Below are 21227 nucleotides of genomic sequence, written 5' to 3' on the forward strand. Positions count from 1 at the left end.
ACCAGGCTGAATTGAGCTGGCTGGTGCCCAGAACTCTAAGAATGCCAAAGGTCAGGTCATGAGGGTCTCTGGTGCTACAATTAGGAGTATGGACAAACATGGGTGGCTGAGGAGGAGTGAGAAGGGGTAGACAAAGGAACACAGGCTTAGCACTTCCTCCTTGAAGTTATGCCACTCCCACCCAGAACCTCCTGCAGTCCGGCCAATGGACCACACCCAGCTAGCTTCATTTTCCTTCTTTCCTCAAATGGAGAAAATGGCTGAATACATCATTTCTTTTGAAGGTTGCGAGATGGGCTTGAATTAGAAGTAGGGACCCAACTTAACTCTGTCCCCAGACTTGTGTCTGCTCCTTCAAGTCTTGGACAACCGCCAAACCACAAGAACATACTGTATAATAGGAATCCAGTAATGCTGTTGTGGTCATAGTGTAATTGCTTTGAAGAGATAATAGGGATCCAGATAATATCAAAAGATGTGAGGCCCCTCTGATCTGAACAGTGATCCCCAACTCCCCCAGGTCCCCATTGCCATATCTCTCCCCAGTATCTTAATGAAGAGAAAGGAGGCAGAACTCAAAACGTTGGCATTAAACTTGAGGAATGGGTGGTTATGGGTGCACATTCTGGCTCTTGGACTGGCAGGTTGTGGCTTTATTGAGTTAGATGTCAACTTCTCTGAATCTCGGCTTTCTACTTACTCATGAGGATCAATACTTTTAAAACATTTTAATAGCTTTATTAGAAAAATGATTCATACTCCTTGTAAAATGCTTACATAATATAGAAAAGAACAAAGCAGAAACTAACAACATTATATCAAATTTCTCCACTCAAAGATAGTCACTGTTAATCTCTGGGAAAAAGAATTCTACCCATATTTATATACATAAATATACATATAGTTATATGTATACAGTTTTACATAAAACAAATCATATTCTACATGCTTTTCTAGACATTGCTTCACTTGACATTAAGTAATGAATATCTTTCCTTGTCAATAAATATAATTCTTCATCATACATTTTGATGGCTGCATAGTATTTCATTTTCTAGATGAATCATAATTTTAATACTTTACTTACTAGTCCTAATTGACGGACATTTCAATTGGATCCTTTTCCCCTCTTTTATTTTGCTGTTATTGCTGCTATAAATATTAGGGGCATCCCTCATTCTTCTCCTAACATAAATTGTGAGAAATAGTCACAATTGTAGCTCAAGAAAGGACGCAAGAATCACAACATGCCATGCCAGCGAAAGGAGATTTGGAGTGGGGAAAGTCCTAGTAACATTTTAGTGATTCTTCCCTCTATAAATGGCTTCCAATCTGATGTACATTACTGCATATGCAGTTTATTATGCTTGACGGGAAAATATATTTACAGAAAGTTACTTTGAGTATTCCAGGGGATTTATTTCAACATTAACAATTTTGCCTCCCAAAAGAACCATGATCTTCTCAGGAGTGTCTTTTGTTCCAGAGATCCTGGATTCACACAAGCATGATGCCCTGTGCCCAGGAAATTTCTACTTTCAAGATCAAACCATTCCAGAAGCCATCTGAGAGTTTCCCCAATGGCCAGTGAGGCAATGTGCAGTGTTTGGAAGAAACAGCAGCCCCGTGTCAGCCCCAGAGCAATGCCTACTGGCTTTCCATCCTAGGAATCTGCCTGCTCTGCTCCATCACCAACCTTATATATGAGACCTGTCTGTCAGCTCTACCTGATTCCTTTGTGTGGGTCCACTTTAGTAGTTCCTCTTCCGGACCTGGACTAGGAAATCCAGAACCTATAAATGCAGAATTCCTTTTTGGAAATGTGCACTCTCCATACCACCACTCTGAAAACCCCAGAGCTCACTTCTACATAAGCAAAGCTCCTAATACAATTGGGAGTCAGTCTAGTGCCAGCTCTGTATCCCATCACTTTATCTGTAGCAGAGCAAAAAGCATCCTTGACTTGCAGCTTGGACTTTGTGCAGAGGCATCTCTTCCTGTCCCCTGCCCGTGTAACATGGGTAGGTAAGATGCCTGCTTGGAATAAGTGCCAAGCTGACAGTCTTTGCATGCTGCTTTTGGTCTTGTGCTTTGCACAGTAGGAAAAGGTACGCATTGCTTGGTGCCAGGTGCATGGAACTAAGAAAGGGGAGAATATTCTTTCCATCTTTTCCTAGTCTTTTATACATCTCAGTGTTCTAGCCCCCTTCCCTGAAACGATGCAAAATTGAACAGGATAAAAATATGCATAGTTTAAAGTCTCCACTTTAAGCACAGCTTAAATCCCCATTAATCACCACATTTGGAGGTGACCAAAGCATGCAGTGTCAGATCAGAAGGGAATGGATCTGGCCCTACACCTGACTGGGAGCCAGAATGCTGGGGCTCAGGGTCCTTGAAGAAAACAAACAAGCCATCCTGGCCACTAGATGGTGCTGAGAGATAGTCTCCAATGTGCTGGCAGTCGTGTCCAGGGCTTCCATACTGAGGGCAGGTTTGTCATCAGAACTCACCCCCTTTTACAAAGAGGAGAGGGCAAAGAGAGCTTCCAGTAGGGTATGAGCCCTGATACACCATCAAAAGCCCTGAGCACAACAAGGAGAAGTCCTGACCATCAAGGGAGATAATAGACCTATTGGTTCAGGCCAAGCCACTAGGGGCAGGGCAGAGAGAGCTGCAATGGCTAGGTCCGCTCATTCTATCCATGTGTTTCACTTATTTCCTTTTCTGTGAATCCCAGGGTACTTGTGCCTCACTCATTGCAACCTTTCAGCCTGGAAGGTGCCCCGCAGGGGAACCCACACATCCCTGAGCAGAGGCAAGCCCTGAGTGGCTAAAGGCGTGGTCTTTAGAGTCAGGCAGGGCAGGGTTTGTGTCCTGGCTTGGCCACTTGCTTGCTATCTGAGCTTAGCCATGTCACTTGGTCTTCGTGAGCCTCAGTCTATGCATCTATAAAATGGAGATAAAAATAGCTTCAGCTCCAGAGAATTGTGAGAATTAAGATGATTCCTCTGTTTCAGCTCGGGAGCCGGAGTTTGCAGTGAGCCGATATCGCACCATTGCACTCCAGCCTGGGTAACAAGAGTGAAACTCCATCTCAAAAAAAAAGATGATTCCTCCTAAAATGTTTAGTGGGTCAGGAACAAAGTCAGCCCTCAATAAATATGGCTTTAAATGTTTCAATTTTTAATTAGGAGATTAGAAAGAAAGATTTCATTTGTTTGCAGTGCCCTGCAATGGCTGGCTGTGTCCCCAGAGTGTTTTGGTGAAGTTGCTTCTATTCCCATTCAGCAATTCTCAGATAAGCCAACAATGTGTTTTGTACCACAGCAGCCCCTCATTCCCCAGCATGACCCTGGTGAAGTGTCCATTAATTCCTTATCTCCAGGCTGAGGATGGCAGCCACGAAGGTCTTGCTTCTATTTTACAGTTAGGTGAGGCACAAAGAGTTGCTGAGATGTCCTCAGATTGCATAGCAAAGTAGTGGCTGAGCAAGAACTCACTCACAGCTCTGCATGTAGGACCCCACCCCAGACCTCTGGCCTCTTCCTGTCAGCGAAAGTAGTGGCTTTGAGGAGGGGAGGTCAAGGAGCATGAAGAGGCCCTCCAAAGTCCAGTTGCCCTGTACTGAGCCACTACTCCTCCACGCTCTCCCTCTCCTACAGTGGCCCACTGTGGACACTCGGCAAACACATGATGAATGTATGAACACAGGACCTCTCGTAGTTCAGCTCTGAGATGGGCTGGTGGGGACTCAGATAGATGGGAGTGTGAGGGTGAGGTAGGGCTGGGAGACTTTCCTTTCTCTTGGCTTGGGTCTGTCTTCTGCTGAGGAGATAATAATAACAACCAGCATCTACTGAGTACTTACTGAGTGCCAAGAACTGAGCTAGGTGCCAAAGCTGGAATTTGAACTCTGGAAGTTGAACCCCACTGTCAGCTTGAAAACCCATTGTCTACAGTGGCCACACATGTGTCCCAGAAAAGTAAAGGGTCACTGGCAGCTCTCTGACAGGCCTGGGTTTCCTTGGTTTCTTAGAGCCCTAGTCTCTCCCTACACAGGCTCCCTGGGCTGTTGGAGAACCTGCCACCTACTTAAAGCTGGTCCCTGCCCAGTTCCTCCCTCCCCCAGTTGATGTGAGCAGCCATTGTTCTCATCTTTGATGAAAGCTGTTGGAGAAATAAGACAGCTGCTTTAAAACTAGGATGTTGCAAACTCTAAAATGATCTAGAATTGCGGTCAGATGGCTGGATTTACCTGATCCTCATTCCCTGAGCTCCACCAGCTCCCAACTCAGGTGCTCTTTCTCCCTCCCTCTCCTGTCCCTATCCCATTAAGCCCCCATTCACCTGGCTCTCTCTTGCCCGTATAACCCGCAGCTGCAGCGGACAGAGCATTTTGCATTGATATGTGTTGTAATTACATCAGTTCCGCCCTGGCAGTTGCTCTCTGAGAAAAATCACTCAAGGGCATACCAGTCAATACAGACAGACCCCAGACAGGTGCGTGACAATGCAGACTCCTGGGCCCACTGATCTGAACAGCTAGAGGTAGCCTGGAATCTATATTTTCAAATCAGCATTTTACGACATGAGGTTAGATTTGGAATCACTGCCCACCTCCTCATTGGAATCCTTCTCCACCAGGCCCTCCTTCCATGCTGCTCCTCCTGGGTACTTTCCAGCTCCCTAGTCTTTGGGCACCTTGCTAGTCCTTTACACCTCTACACCTTCAAGTTCTCTCCTCATTTCATAATATTTACTAGATTCCAATAATATGCCAGGCACTGAGGCAGGCCCTTTATCTCCATCTTTATAATAACTCTCTAAGGAAGGAATTCTGATTCCTGATTTACAAACGAGGAACGCCTTCCCTCCCCTCCCCATCCACTGCCTGGCTCTCTCTGGCTCCCATACCCACAGCTATACTGAACAGATTATTTGCAGTGAATGTATGTGGTAACTGCATTACTTCCACCCTGTGTCCCCTGGGCGGAAGAGCCAGGATTCAAGGACAGGCATGTCTAGTTCTAAAGCCTGTGCCCAGAGTTGATAGGTCACACTTGCCACACTTTCCTTCCTAGCACAGTGGCTGGAAAATAGCAAGTATTCAATAGATATTTGTTAGTGAGTAACTGAATGAATAAACGAAAGAAGAGTCCATACTTAAAGTTAGGACACTTCCTCCCATCTTTCCATACCCATCTCACATGCACACACATACACACTCACACACACACTGAGGATTTAGCCACTGGGCCATTTCCTTTCCTTCCTAACTGGCCCTTCTCTGCATGTTCAATCACTGCCTTCCTAGCCCCACTTAGATGGTGACTCTTGACACTCTGCTCTAACCCATGGTTACCTCACCTCTCATGTCCCATGGTGGCTAATCCTGACAATCACCGAAGAGCCAAATTGCTCCCAAAGATTCAGCAGTAGAAGTAACCTCCTGACTTCTTTGTGACCCAAGGCAGAGAGCAGAAGCCTGGACTAGGACTGGCCTCAAGTTTCCTGGGAGTCTGAGACTCCCTTCTCCTTCTTCTCCCCTCTCTTCCCCTTCCAACAGCAACTGAGAACCAGGTCCTGAGGCAGGAGGAGGGGATCCCTTGATTTGAGGCTTTTTTGGTGATATAGGAGAGGGTCTCTTTGGAGCTCAGAGAAAGCAGGTAGGGATGGGAAGCAGGGTTTCTAGAAGGCTCGTAAAAGGGAAGATGAATTGTCAACCATTTCACCAGCTCTCCTAGAGTTATTCCTGTCTCTCAAGCCATCTGCTTATCCATTGCAATCTTGTAAACAGAGATTTACAAGATCTCTCGTAAACTCCAGCCAATATTTGTTCAAAGAATAAATAACAAAAGCTTCCATTTATAGATCACTTGCTGCATGCCAGACAACATACTATCTCATTTAATCATTTCAACAACCCTAAGAGGCCAGAATTATTATCATCATTATTTTACAAACATGGAATTAATTCAGAAACCTTAAGCAACTGCCCCAAGGTCCCACCACCACTTAAGTGATAAAGCTTGAACTGAGCTCTGGCCAGTTCCAAGTTCCCCTTTCCCTCCCATAGTGCTGTCCAAGGAACAAGGCCCAGACTAAGATGCTGTAATATTGACTCTGTAGGAATTTATTTTTTAAACATTCCAGCCTAAACCATGTGGTGTGTGTATATAAAGTGACTCTCCTGTAACTCCTAGAGTGGTTAGTTAGCATCTGAAGTGCCCTAATCAGGAATCCGCACTCCAGAAAATGGTTACATAAGCACTTCAAACAACATCAAAATATACACCCAAGGGCTTAACGTGCTTGAGGGATGCTAGAAATAATCTTTTATTGGTGAAATAAGCAGTTTTCTAAACATGGAGTTGGCCAGGAAGATTATTTGCCCTTGCATGAATGGAGTGTGAGAGCCAGAGCAGGCCAACTGCCCGACTTTCTTGAAGCAGGCTGTGTGACTGTTTTGTGCCAGCTTGCCAATACATGTATATTTGGCAGAATTTGGCCTTAACTATTTTTAATATCCCACCTGCAGGAGATTACAGAAAAGAAGACGAATGGCCTCCTCTCACCTCTCATGTCCCATGGCAGCTAATACAATCATCGAAGGACTAAATTGGCTCAGACCAGTTGACAAGTCCCCATCCCGGCCTCATCTTCTTTCACAAGAATGCCCTAGCATATCCTTCAACTCAGGCACATGATGGCTTTTCTTCTCATCTCTCTGTTCCATCCTCCATTCTCCTTTGTCAGGTCACTTGTAATAATAAGCTAATATCCAAAGAATGGGGCTCTAGGGGTGATGGTGGGTATTATAGTCCCAGCTACCTGGGAGGCTGAGGCAGAAGGACTGCTTGAGCCTAGGAGTTCTGGGCTGCAATGAGCTATGATTGCCACTGCATTCTAGCTTAGGCAACAGAGCAAGATCTTATCTCTTAAAAGAAAATAACAACAACAACAAAAGTTGTAACTTGCCCAAGTCACATAGCTAAAAAGTGGAAGAGACATAACTGAAACTCAAGCCTCCTAAATTCCTAATGTAGGGTTCAGTCCACCTCTACCACCCTCCCACAGACTGCCAAGGGGTCCTGCTCAGAGTTGGGCAATGGTGAGATGCACTGTATGGCCCCAAACTCATTGAAACTAACAACTGAGCCTCTTCTGCCCTCTTCAGAAGTAACCAGCTATAGGGGAGAGCATGCTTCTCCCATTCCACTCTCCATGGTGCGACTCTTTTCACTATATAACAAAGTTATATTAAATGAGTTCTGGGCCGAGGTGCGGTGGCTCATCCCTGTAATCCCAGCACTTTGGGAGGCCGAGGCAGGAGGATTTCTTGAGTCCAGGAGTTCGAGACCAGCCTGAGCTGGTCTCATAAATGAGACCCCACCTCTACTAAAAAAAAAAAAAAATTTTTTTTTTTTTTTTTTTTTGCTGGGTATAGTGGCATGTGCCTATAGTCCCAGCTGTTCATGAGGCTGAGATGGGAGGATTGCTTGAGCCCAGGAGTTCAAGTTACAGTGAGCTATGATTGTGCCACTGCAATCCAGCCTGGAGAACAGAACAAGAAGAACCTATGACCAAAAAAAAAAAAAAAAGTGAATGAATGAATTAATGTCTTCTTAGCAAAATCCAGAGAATGTGTTTTTGGGCTTCCTTACGGAACTTCTGGAATGTTGAAGTGGATAGCCTGAGCATTGTCCCACAAAATGGGGCTAATCTATCCCAATCCCCACGCTATAAAGCCGTTTGCAAGTTCAGCCATTGAAGTCCCACTGGCCCAGTTAAACTCTCACGTTTGGCCTCCTGCACTACCAGCTTTCCTTAGTGTCTGGGCTCTCAAAGCTTCTACGTGAGAATTGCCTGGGGAACTTTAGTTAAGAGATTCAGATTCAAACCCAGGGTGGGGGTGTTCTTCATGGTGCCTGGGATGAGTCTTCCAAGGACCATTTGGAGAAACAGGCGCTGACGGTATTTTGCTTCTGTTCAGTCCTTCACTGACAGAGAGCCTGCAGGGTTGAGGAAGAAGGCTCTGTTTTGAAGTGTGGATCCCTCCCTGCAATCGTCTCTATTTGCATCTTCTTTACTCCAGGCTCACCTAGCCAAATGTTGAGTTTTCCAACCCCTCTGGGTATGAGATTGCTTTGGGCGATCTGAGATCTGCAAATGTCTGAGAACGAGGAGCACAGGGGCACGCTCATGACTGCCCTGCAAACTGCCTGGCAGCCAGGGTCCTCCTGGGCCCTCCTTTAAAATAACATATACATAAGCTGGCCTGGAGGCCCAGGCGGGAAGATCACTTGAGCTCCGGAGTTCGAGTCCAGCCTGGGCAACATAGCGAGACCAGAAAATAAGCAAGTAAGTTACTCTCTGGGCTGTCGTAACTTATTTTTTCTTTTTCTTTCTCCTGCAAATTGCAACTCAGAACATTTGGTCTGCCAGACTGAAATATGGACTTCTGTTCCAAATATCCAGACGTTACAGTTCCCACAGGTGGCCAGGAGAACGCTGGAACCTTTGGCGGAGACGGTCTGGTCTTGTCCCGCAGCCCGCGAGGGTCCCCCGCTATTTGGGGCCAAGCAGATCCCCGGGGCGCTCTGGCCGCCCCTTGCGGCAGCTGGTGCGGCCTCCTCAGAGAGCTCCGGGCCGGCGCCCGGGACACCCCGCCGCCCTCCCTGCCGCCCCAGGGACGAGCCCAGCGGTGCGGAGAAGTGGGAGGCTGGAGCCTGCTGAGGTCATTTCCTGTGCCTCTCCGCGAGCTGCCTGGAGAGCTGAGCCCAGCGCTCTGCCTTTAAGGAGCGGGCGGGGAGCCGAGGGGAGGAGGGCGCCCGGCGGAGCGTTGAATGGGGCGCAGCAAGGCTCGGCCGGGCTTTGTGCAGCGAGCCCGCGGGCACCCCTCCCGCTCCAGCCTCGCCCCGCCCCGCAGCCCGCGACCCCTGCTGCCGGGGAGCGGAGAACCGGCGGCAGCCCGGGACTCCGGCGAGAGCGACGCAAGGTCGGCGGCGGCGGCGGCCCGAGGGCGCCCGTGTGCCCAGTGCGCGGCGGGGACGGCCGCGAGCTCGCTGGAGGTGAGCGACCGGCGCTCCCGCCGCTGTGGTGAGCTGGGGCTGCGCCGCGGGGGAGGGCGTCAGGCTGCGCGCGGGGGACGGCCCCTCGGGCCCGGAGGACGATCCCGAGCAGGTGCCTCCCTACCTGGAAGCGAGCTCCCAGCGGTGGGGAGCGCTGGAGCGCGGGTCCGGCTTGGGAAGCCGGGCGCCCCAGGGGACTCGCGCCTCGAGGCCAGGAGGAGCCTCCCCCGGGAGTACCTGGACTTGGGGATCGGTCAGATCCAGCCGCTCCTGGGAAGGGCCCTCGGAGCGGACGTGCAGGCTGCCACCTTGCTATCGGTGCTCGCTCCCTTTCACCCCTTCCCGCACCCCTCCCCATCTCACCTTAGGTTATTTCTTCTGTGATTTCTGAGTGTTCTCTTAGGGACCCTATGGCTCAGGCTCGACTCCTAGGAGCAGGTCATTCAAGCAGAAAAGAAAACAGGTTGGGCGCCGAATGACACAGAGCATTGTGTCCTAGGAGTCTTAGCGAGGACTCGGTCGCCAGGAACCAGGGGCCTTAGTGGGGGTGGCAGAGGCGGTGAAGAGCCTCATCTGGAAGGAAACTCCTCTCCTTGTGGGATTTCTGCTTGCCAGGATATCTCCTCCATAGCTTTTTACTATGAATCCACCTCATAAAACTCTTCCAAGACAGAGCCTTGGTTCAGGTAAAACACTTGAAAGACCATTTAAAAAATTCAGTGGGAGAATTATCACTTCCTTCATCAAACTTTTTGGACTGTCTTCTATGTGACAGACACTGTGTATAGGGCTAGTACCATCACTGAACGCTTTATAGAACATCGGTATTAGTGTTTCTGCATATTATTGGCCCCATTTTTCCAAAGGAGGAAACTGGGACTCTGAAAAGTTGTGATTTAGGCCAGTTGCAGTGGCTTATGCCTGTAATCCCAGCACTTTGGGAAGCCAAGGCAGGAGGAGAGCTTGATGCCAGGAGTTCAAGACCAGCCTGGGCAACATACGGAGACCCTGTGTCTACAAATAAATAAAAATTTAAAAATTAGCTGGGTATGGTGGTGTGGGCCTGTAGTCCCAGCTACTTGGGAGGCTGATGATCCTGTCTGTTAAAAAAAAAATTGTTGTGATATGCCCATGGTCACATAGCTAAAAAGTGGAAGAGCCATAACTGAAACCCAAGCCTCCTAAATTCCTAACGTATGGTTCAGTCCACTTCTACCACCTTCCCATAGACTGCTGAGGGGGCCTGCTCAGAGTTGGGCAATTGTGGGGTGCAGCCTGTGGCCCCAAACTCATTGAAACTAACAACTAAGCTGAAAAAATGTGGAGCCTCTTCTGCCCTCTTCAGAAGTCACCAGCTGTAGGGGAGAGCATGTTCCTCCCATTCCTGATAGAAAAAAAAATCCAAAGAAATGTCTGGCAATTTAAAGTGTACATCATTTACCCCTAAATTCCATTTTCTGGGACTTTATCCTTCAGATATACTCTGATGTATATGAAATGGTGTACATCATTGAATATTCATTGCAGCATTGTTTAGCAAAAGGTTGGAAACAATCTAGATGTCCATCAATAAGGAACCCTTCAATAAGATCATGTAAAAAGCCACACGATAGGATAAATTAAAGCTGTTACAAAGCATGCAGAGAAAATGTGGCAGATATATATTTTGATGTAGGAATATCTCTAAGTTACATTGTTGAGTACAGTGTGTATGGTGGGCCACGATTTTTGGGTGGGTGTGTGAATGCCACATACGTATGAATGCCTGTAGATGCTCTGAATATCTCTGAGAGAACACACAGAAACCTGTAACAGTGGTTGCCGCTGGGGAGAACTATGGCTGAAGTACAGGCGTGGGAAGAAGCCTTACTTTGCACTATATACCCTTTTGTTCAATGTTCTAAAATAACTTAAAAAATCATATGACCTCCTCTCCAGATCTCCAGAGTTAGATCTGGTAGTGAGCACATCTTTTTTTTTTTTTTTTTTTTTTTTGAGCCAGAGTCTCTCTCTGTCGCCCAGGCTGGAGTGCAGTGGTGCAATCTCAGCTCACTACATCATCCGCCTCCAGGGTTCAAGCAGTTCACCTGCCTTAGCCTCCCAAGTGGCTGGGATTACAGGCATGCGCCACCACACCTGGCTAATTTTTGTATTTTTAGTAGAGACAGGGTTTCACCATGTTGGCCAGTCTGGTTGAACTCCTGACCTCAGGTGAGCCGCCTGCCTCCACCTCCCAAAGTGCTGGGATTACAGGCGTGAGCCACCGTGCCCAGCCTCGTGAGCACATCTTTGGGCCACATCTTCTCTTATGTTCTAGATGCTATTGGTTTGCCTTTTGTTTGCTGATTACAACAATAACAGTCATTTATTGAGTACTTAGTGTGCACCAGGCTTTTGTAATATCTCCTTTAATTCTCAAAAAGCCCTGCATGATGTGATATATGAAATGGCCATTTTGAAGGTTGGAAAATGGTTAAATGACGGTTTCATATGGTTCAACCAAATATTATTGTCCTGATTTTCAAATATTACTGCCCTCAATTTCAGAATGGAACTGAGTCTCAAAGAAGTTAAGCAAATGGCTTAAGGCCACAGGATTATTTAGTGCCTGAGCTCGTATTCAAACCCAGGCCTGTCAGTGCCAGAGCTTGGGATCTTAGGTACTAAGCTGTTTCTCTTTGCTGTTTTTGTTCTCAAGGAATGTTGTACCTGGTTGTCCTGACCCCTTCTTTTGGTATTGAGGTTCCTGCGGCCTAGGACATGCTCACCTTCTCTGTCTCCCCGGACATTGTGTGGAATGTCATGTAGGCACCCAGCAGTGGCCAAATGGATGTTGTTAGCTTGATCAGATGACAGTGCTGAGATCAGAGGAAGTTGTCCCTGTGTACACTCACACCCTTCTCCCAGCCTCATCCCCAGAAACGGGACACAAAGCTGTTTCTCTCCCACAATTGACAGGCAGTCAGCCGAGTCTGGCAGAGCACTTTTAGAAGATGGTGGTAGCCCCTCACTAGCAAGTGGAAGTCATACAGATACTCACACTCAGGGAATGAACCATACTGAGGTAACATGAGAGAGCCCAGTGGAAACTGTGCATATAACAGAAGCCCCGTTGCCTTCCAATGCCTCCTGCATCCTCCACAAGATAGAGGCAATGAGCTATTTTGAGGCCTGTGGTGACCTCTGACCTCTTTCTTTTAGGGTCCTGTATTGATTAGCTACCTTTGCAGGGAGCTACCAGGATATTCAGGCTGTAGACTTGAGCCTCAAAAGCCACAATATCTTTATTCATCTTTATATCCCCAATGTTGCACACAGGAATCACTTAAAAGTTGTTTGAATTAAACTTAATCTTGGGGTCGAGAGTGGTGGCTCACGCCTGTAATCCCAGCACTTTGGGAGGCCAAGGCAGGTGGATCACCTGAGGTCAGGAGTTTGACCAGACTGGCCAACATGGTGAAACCCTGTCTCTACTAGAAATACAAAAATTAGCCAGTGTGGTGGCATCCGCCTGTAATCCCCGCTACTCAGGAGGCTGAGGCAGGAAAATTGTTTGAACCTGAGAGGCGGAGGTTGCAGTGAGCCAAGATTGCACCATTGTACTCCAGCCTGGGTGACAGAGCGAGACTCCATCTCAATAATAATAATAATAATAATAATAAAATAAAAACTTAATCTTAGGCTGGGTGCAGTGGCTCAACACACTTTAGAAGAATGAGGCAGGTAGATCACTTGAGCCCAGGAGTTCGAGACCAGCCTGGGCACCATGGTGAAACCCTGTCTTTACAAAAAATACAAAAATTAGCCAGTGTGGTGGCATCCACCTGTAATCCCAGCTACTCAGGAGGCTGAGGCAGGAGAATTGTTTGAACCCGGGAGGCGGAGGTTGCAGAGAGCCGAGATTGCACCATTGTACTCCAGCCTGGGTGACAGAGCGAGACTCCATCTCAAAAATAATAATAATAATAATAATAATAAAATAAAAACTTAATCTTAGGCTGGGCGCAGTGGCTCAACACACTTTAGAATAATGAGGCAGGTGGATCACTTGAGCCCAGGAGTTTGAGACCAGCCTGGGCACCATGGTGAAACCTTGTCTTTACAAAAAATACAAAAATTAGCCAAGCACAGTGGTGCACGCCTGTAGTCCCAGCTGCTTGGGAGGCTGAGGTGGGAGGGTCACCTGAGCTTGGGAAAGTTGTGGCTTCAGTGAACCATGATTGTGCCACTCACTCCAGCCTGGGCAACAGAGTGAGACCCTGTCTCAAAAAAAAAGAAAAAAAAGTAATCTTAGCATTTTGTCAGTTTCTGGTCAAAATCCTCAAACTTGCCAGAGAGATCCCAGGTCAAATTTGTGTTTTCTCTGATGCAGACTCTGAGTCTGGAGTCACCTAATGACTTCCTGTGCCACCTTCCCACCCATCCTACTCCCAGCCCCTGCCTCTGGGGCATATCCCCACTGACTGCTGTGGCATTTCAGTCCCGGGTGTTGGAGGATTCAGGGGATGCCAAAGCAGGTATCAAGACTATGGCAGTTTTTTGATTCACCTGCCAAGCAGTTTAGCAGGCTGGATGCCAGCAGAATCAAGAAAACTATGAGTTTCATAAGACTGGCCAAGAGCTGATCGTAATTTTAGCGGGGTATTGGGGACAGAGGGACTTATTGTACTATTCTCCCTATTTCTAATGTGTGATAGAGCATTCCAGAATAAAAATAGAAAAAAAAATTGAGCTGAGTTTTGTTTCCAGCTCACTTCCCCTCTCTCATTTCCCCATTTATTTTTGCCATTAATATATTTGTGTTAGACTAGCCTGTTAGTATGAGATATCTGCTACCACTACTGAAGCATCATTATGGGAAGAGGACATTTGTAGATATTGGGAGATCAGGATTCTTGGCCCAGTTCTGCTACTCCTTAGCTCTATGCAAGGCTCTAAGCAAGTCACAGATGTGATGAGTTTTCTCATCTGTTCATTGTGACTAATTGTGTTTGTCCTCCATCTCGGGGATAAAGAGAGAAATAACACACGTGTCGCAATGCTTTGACAAGTTACAAACTCTACTGCAAATGTAAGGTATTCATTTCTGCTCATCCTTGTGCATTTTTATGGGAGGTATAAGTGCAAGGTGACTTAGCAGGTGAGGCTCAGCTTACTGGTATCTTCCTTTAACCTCCCTTATTTTATAACTGTTGCTCTGACCACCTGCTTCTGTCGGAAGAGCCTCTGGGCCTTGGGTTTGGCAGCAGGCACCCTGCTCCTGATCTATTTCAAAACCTCTCTGCTCTCCTCACATGCTGAGGCAAGCCAAGCACGAGTCCCAACCTCCTCAGCAACTTGCCAGGGAGAGGGTGGTTAATCCTCTCCATCCCCAAGGCAGGGAGAGGATTAAACAGACCACTTGATCAGTTCAGAACCATGATGTTACAGAGATGCTTGATTGGGGAAAGCATTCCCTAAACTAGGTATAATCTCAGATATCAGGGCTAGGCAGACACCAGTGACATATTTCCAAAGTACTTGGAGATTTTGATAATTTGGGTTTTCACTCTCCCAATAGAATCTGAGCAGCAGCTTTGACAATCAGTAAGAGGGAATCAATATTAATCAAACTCTTTCAGCTATACAAAGGGATTACATTTCCCTTGCCCCTTGCTTTTATGCTTTTACTGTTATTTCTTAGCCCTGAACTGAGTTGCAAGACTCCCAGGTCCTAGTCTCAGATCTGCCACTTTTCCTATTTATACAAGGAAAAGCAAAATCCCAGTAAAGGACAAGGAAAAATCAAACATGAAGCCTCCCGGCCTTCTCTGAGAGCCTTACAAGGTTCTGTTTTGTCTTTTCAGCTGTGATCTTAGCTCAGAGAAGGTCATGTTTTGTTTTTGTCTTTTGTCTTCCTGCCCGTTCCAGTTGGTCCTAGTCTTTTGAGATGGGGATTGCTGGGAGGTCACAATGCAGGGATTGTTTAGATGACAGGGCTGGGAGAGCAGCGCTGAAGTCATGTGTTCTGAGGAACCAAGAACCGAGCTTACTCGGTCCATCAGTGGTTTAATTGTTGGGCCTTTCTCTGCAGGTCTTATTTTTTAGATGAAAAGTCAGGATACATGGTAAAGGTCAGTGCTTGGGGAGATTATGGTGTCAGAATATTTGAGCCCAAGATGTCTTGGGAAATCTGGGATATAGGTTCATCCTTGTGCTAAGGCTTCTGAAAGATCCTAGAAACGATTTCTGCCATTTTCAGGTCTACCACACTCTTTGTGAAATTGAAATTCTTTTTATTTTTTTTGGATGGGTAAAGAGCACAGAGTGGCAATGAACAAGGAATTTGGGACCAGAATCCCAGCTCCACCATTAACTAGCTGTACAATTATCTGTAAATTACTTAGCTTCTCTGTTCCTCAGTGTCCTCATGTGTGTGTGGACAACAGTGCTTACCTATTGTTTCACAGGTTGTTGTAAGGTTTAAAGAGGCAACACATGCCTGGCATACAATAAAGACTCAATAAGCAATAGCTACTTGTAGTGTATGATGGGAGAAAAATACGAATAAAAGTCACATGCGAGGGGAGGAGCACTATTGGTGATTAGCCCATCAAAGAGAGGCTAACTTTGCACTGTGGTAGTATCTGGCAACAGTACAGGAGGTGGCTGGGTTTTCTGAGGCCATGTGGCTCCTGAGGAAGGAAAAGGGGATTTTGAAAAGCAACAAATTTTTATTATGGAAAATTCCAGGCATATATTCAGAGATCATATAAAGAACTCCCATATACCCATCAGCCAGCTTCAAAAATTATCAACATTTTACTAATCCTATTTCATATATCTCCTCCTCTACTTACCTCTTACCTTGAAGTATTTTAAAACAAATCCCAGATATTATATTATTTCACCTGTATATCATAAAAATTTCTAACAGATGACATTTTAAAATATTATCGGCCGGGTACAGTGGCTCACACCTGTAATCCCAGCACTTTAAGAGATTGAGGCAGGTGGATCACTTGAGGCCAGGAGTTCAAGACCAGCCTGGCCAACATAGTGAATCCCCATCTTTACTAAAAATATAAAAAATTAGCCAGGCTTGATGGTGCACGCCTGTAATCCAGCTTCTCAGGAGGCTGAGGCATGAGAATCACTTGAAGCCAGGAGGCAGAGGTTGTAGTGAGCCAAAATTGCACCATTGTACTCCAGTGTGGCTGACAGAGTGAGACTCTCCCTCAAAAAAAAAAAAAATATATATATATATCACCCTAAAAAATTAACAATTATTCCTTAAAATTTTTGACTACTAGGGTGACCATGTGTCATGGTTTGGGACAGACCAAATTTATACTTTTTGGGAAGCATCATTCATCATAATGCCCTATAAGGGGGATTTGAAAAATCCTGATGATGGATGTGTCTCCCAGGCATTCTCTCCTGCTTGCTCTGCCTGTATCCCTCTCTCTCATGCACACTCATGCATCCTTCTTCCTTTTCTCATCCTGCATCCAGTGTTTTTTCTCTAAATATGTCCAGGAGGCATCTGAGTGAATTCCCCTGGCTGGACATACTATAGGTGTCTACTTGATTTGTTCTGAATTTGTACAAATTTTTTCCCCAAAGACTTGTGGCTTTCTCCAGAGGTTGCAGCAAAATATCTAGCAGTTTTCTGGTTTGCATCTTAGAACCTGAAGGAAATGGTGAGAATCTATTCCAAAGTGGGATGGATGATTCGATGATAACAATGGACACAATCCCATCTAAATAGAAGATTGTCAAGGACATTCAAAGCATGATATTTTGTTTCCATTTTTTTCTCATCTAACATTTTATATAGATGAAATAGAATAAGAAATAAACTGCGAACCGGGGTTCTGCCTCTAATTAGCTATGTGACCTTGGATGCATCTGTTACCCACTTTATGCCTTCCCTAAACACATCCCTCCCACTTTTCCCAGCTCCCATTCCCATTTATCTGCACTTCACTTGGCAACTATGACTACATTGTAATTAGATTTTCCTAAGAGTTCCTTGAAAAACACAAAGACAAGGAATTTCTCTTAGTTCTGTTTGCATCTCCGGTGCAGAGCACAGGGTCAGGCATATAAGTAGCTGTTTAATGGATACGTTTGTTGTGTGGATAATGGATAATTGAAAAACAAATGAGCCCTACTTTTCACTTCTGTCCAAATGAGACTAGGTTCTCCTTAAGGTTTCTCAGGTTTCGCCGTTTCCTGAGGCTCTCAGCTAACTTACCATGGAGCGGGACACACTGAGCTGAGGAAGGCAGGGAGGGGCCCTGGGGATCAGTGACCAATTCTCTTCCCCAGCCCTGTTTTCTCTTCCCCAGCCCTGTTTTCTCTTCCCCAGCTCTGTTTTCTCTGTCCTTTGGTCCCCTCCCGTTCTTTCCCCACAGAACTCTTCCTCACACGCTTATTTATCTTTTCCTCTTTCTGCATGCTGGTTCTTAGGGCTCCCCAGAATAATCCAGAAGTCGACTCCATCATGGCAGAACTCAAGGTGGAGGCGCCGGCCAGCGTAGACTGGCAGAAACGCTGCCTGACCCTGGAAACTCAGCTTTTCCGGTTCCGCCTACAGGCCAGCAAGATAAGGGAGCTGCTGGCTGACAAGGTGAGTCCCTCAGAGCAGGGAGCTGCCTCTCCACACGCAGAGGTTTATGGCAGGGAGGGCCGTGTGAGAGGGGAGAGTTGCGGAAAGTCAACTTTCAGTAAGATGCTTTTCCCCATATGCAAAATGAAACCCAAGGTAGTTTAAGACCAAAGTCCGAGCAGTTTACTAAGCTGTTATCTTGCTTGCGTCTTTGTTCGCTCATTAAGGCACACCAAAGACATGCTGCCAATCTTCTCGGTCCCCCATCACTTCCGGAGTCACCTGTGGCTGCAGCGGAGAGGTTCTATTATTCCCTTAACATTTCTTTCTCAGTGTGGGGAAGGACGGTGTTTCGGGAGAAAACAGAAATCTCTACCCTTCCTCTCACCCTTTGTTAAATAAATGAGCTACAGGAGGTGTTCTGCTTTCCTGGTAACAAGGACACAGGCTTTGGAGCCAGACCTAACTTGGCTCTGCCACTTACTGGCTAGATGACCCTGGGCAAGTCCCTTCACCTCTAAGGCAAAAAAACACAAATGTCTACTTCTAAGAGTTATTTTGAGAATTATATCAGATCACATATGTAAAGGTCCTGACATAAAATAGGTCTTAAATGGGAATAATTATTTTATTTACAGGTTTGGGTGGGCTGGTCTGGGAAACTGACAACCTTTCCTAATGTTTCTGTGGGAAGATAACATTCTATTTTATTTTATTTTATTTTATTTTATTTATTCATTTATTGAGATGGAGTTTCGCTCTTGTTGCCCGGGCTGGAGTGCAATGGCGCCATCGCAGCTCGCCACAATCTCCGCCTCCTGGGCTCAAGCGATTCTCCTGCCTCAGCCTCTGGAGTAGCTGGGACTACAGGCATGCGCCACCACGCCCGGCTAATTTTGTGTTATTAGTAGAGACGTGGTTTCTCCATGTTGGTCAGGCTGGTCTCGAACTCCCAACCTCAGGTGATCCTCACCTCAGGTGATCACCTTGGCCTCTCAAAGTGCTGGGATTACAGACATGAACCACTGCACTCAGCTGGAAGACACATTCTAAACTGCTAACTTTCAGAGGCATTCTGGAGCATAACCCATCTAGAGAGTGAAGACCTGCACTTAAAATTAAGTGAATCAATCATTATATGTATAGTTTTGTTTATAGTATCCATCTGCTTAGCAAACCCTTCTTTCATAAGTACAAAGGGAAAATTCAGCTCACACCTCTCCAAAGAATGTCAAAGTCTCAATTAGTAAAGCCCAAATGGATGACCTGTTTTATTGATAGCTGGAGTCCAGCAGGACAAATCAGTGGCATCACCATGGCTAAGGGGAGTGGTCCTGGACTAGTCTGGACTAGAACTCTTGAACCTTGGGTCTGTTGACATTGTTGTCTCCTAACTCAGACTTTGCAAAACAGAGATGTGCAGGGTACTGCCAGGTACTGCCGATAGAAAGGAATGAATATACATCAGGAAAGGGCAGCAGACCTTAGACAGTGATTCTCAAAGTGTGGTCAGAACCGTTTGGCCAGAACCACGTAGAGTGCTTGTTAAGCATGCATATTCCTGGGTTCTACCCCAGTCCTCTCAATTGAAGTCTCCTGGGGGGTTGCTAATAATCTGCATGTTTAACAAGCGTCCAGAAAATCATTCTGTACACTATGAAGTTTGAGAACCCTGACTTAAGCTATGGTATTGGAGGAGGGACGAAAAGGAAGGAAAGGATAAGTAGGGATTGACTCAGCCAGGCAGTCTGAGATATACCTCGGAGGGAAGAGACTTCTGTTTCTAGTAATATGGACAACAAAATAACAAAAAAAAACCCACTATGAATCACCTGGAAAAACTGGGTTAAATATTTAAAATATTCATGTAAATGCAGAGCTGAGCACAGAAAAAAGTAAGAAAAGTCCTCAGGTAACAAAATGAAGAGGGGATAGCCACAGTGGTACTCAACTCTGACAGCTGATTGAGGGGCAGGTGGTGTGTGACTGGCCTCCCTAGAGTAATGTAAGGTTTGAAGTTAGAGTTTTAATATCTGTGGGGATAGAAATGAGGACTGGCCAGCTGGAGGTTGGAGCTGAAACAGACTTCTGCATCAAGGCAGGACTATTATTTCTTTTGATTAGTGTCAGTATGAACAAAATTTAAAAATAAAAAATGGTCAGGAATATTAAAGGGCTTACCCTAAATAACAAGGTAGACAAGAAAAGGAAAATCATTCACTGGCACAGGAGATGACAATAGCTTCTCAGACTTACTTAAGGCTCTGGGTAGAAAAACAAGAGTAGAGTCTCCCCTGAGAACCTGACGATAACACTGGTTTAATGTTAGGATTTATACTACCTGTGTGGTTTAGGAAACCCAAGTTCTGGGCCAGTGATACCCCTGGGGAGCCTGGTAGGGACAGAAACAAAACCTCTCTGGAGACACAAGACCTCAATTCAGATCACACAGGATCCACACAGAAAAAAAGCCTTAATGAAGAGGAATATATAATCAAAAATGACTAAATACTTGAGGAAATAATCTACAATGAGTGAGTATCCACATACACAAAAAACAATTAGACTAGATCCCCAACAACTTCTAATAATGGAACTGTTGGCAAGAGACTATGAAATAAATGAGTTCAAAAGTTTTGAAGACGTAACAAAGAAATTGAAAGCATAAGACAAGAACAAGACACTACCTAAAAAGATCAGGTAGACTTGAAAACTAAATAGAACTTTAAGAAATGAAAGTGTTTTTATTGAAATTAAAATGTATTAATGGATAGATTAAACATCAGATTAGGCACCATGGAAGATAGACTTAATGGACAGGAAGACAGACCTAAGGAAATCATCCAGAATGCTGCCTATAGAAATAAAAATACAGCAGTTGAGACCTGGATGTTAGAATGACAAGGTCCTGTATCTATCAAATAAGATTCCATGAAAGATAGTGGCTGAAAAGTTTCCAAACTTGATGAAAGATGTGAAGCCTCAGATTCAGGAAACAGAATGAGTCTAACCAGGGTAAGTTTTTAAAAATCACAGTTTGGTTAGATCATTGTTTGGCTGCTGTAAGAAAGAACCCCAAATAACAATGGCTTAAACCAGGCTGATGTTTCTTTCTTTCTCATGTAACCTTCCAGACATAAGCAATCAAGCTCTAGGGTGATGGTCTCTGGATATTTGAAGATGGGTCATCTGATAGTCACATTCCAGCCCCTTCCCTTTAAGTTAGTGACTCGGAGGTTTCATACCTTTCTTCTGCTGATATGCCACTGGCCAGATCTTATTCACATGGTTATACCCAGCTACAAAGAAGGTTTACATTTCTACAAACAGAAATGTAGTCTTTATTCTGAATAACTATGAGCTCAGCTAAAAGCTGGGGGTTCTATTTATATGAGAAAGAAAGAGAGGATAGATAATAGGGAAAAACCAGCAGTCTTTAAGTCTAGACTAATAGGAGGGATAACAAATAGAAACAGAGTATGCATACCTCAAATCAGTAGAGAGAGGAAATGAAAAAAGGAAAGTCTATTAAATACAGATAGGGACAAGAAAATAATATA

General features: G+C 45.5%; 1 protein-coding gene across 8 annotated transcripts in view; it reads left to right on the forward strand.

Moving 5' to 3' along the window:
* Positions 1-8991: 8991 nt before the first annotated feature.
* Positions 8992-21227, forward strand: part of PLEKHH1 (pleckstrin homology, MyTH4 and FERM domain containing H1) — a 65531-nt gene continuing 53295 nt past the window's right edge. For 5 of the 8 annotated variants that reach the window (XR_008539026.2, XR_001709436.3, XR_008539028.2 and 2 more), the window contains exons 1-2: positions 9020-9102; positions 17529-17688. Coding sequence is in view for 5 of the 8 variants with exons in the window: in XM_016926944.4 (XP_016782433.2) it covers positions 17563-17688 (126 nt within the window). In the remaining 3 variants the exon portion in view is untranslated. Of the gene's footprint in view, positions 9103-17528; positions 17689-21227 lie in introns of all 8 variants that reach the window. The other 3 variants (XM_016926941.4, XM_016926943.4, XM_054666041.2) reach the window with 2 other exon arrangements.

This window comes from Pan troglodytes, chromosome 15 (assembly GCF_028858775.2).
Source record: "Pan troglodytes isolate AG18354 chromosome 15, NHGRI_mPanTro3-v2.0_pri, whole genome shotgun sequence".
In the NCBI taxonomy this organism is placed as follows: Eukaryota; Metazoa; Chordata; class Mammalia; order Primates; family Hominidae; genus Pan; species Pan troglodytes.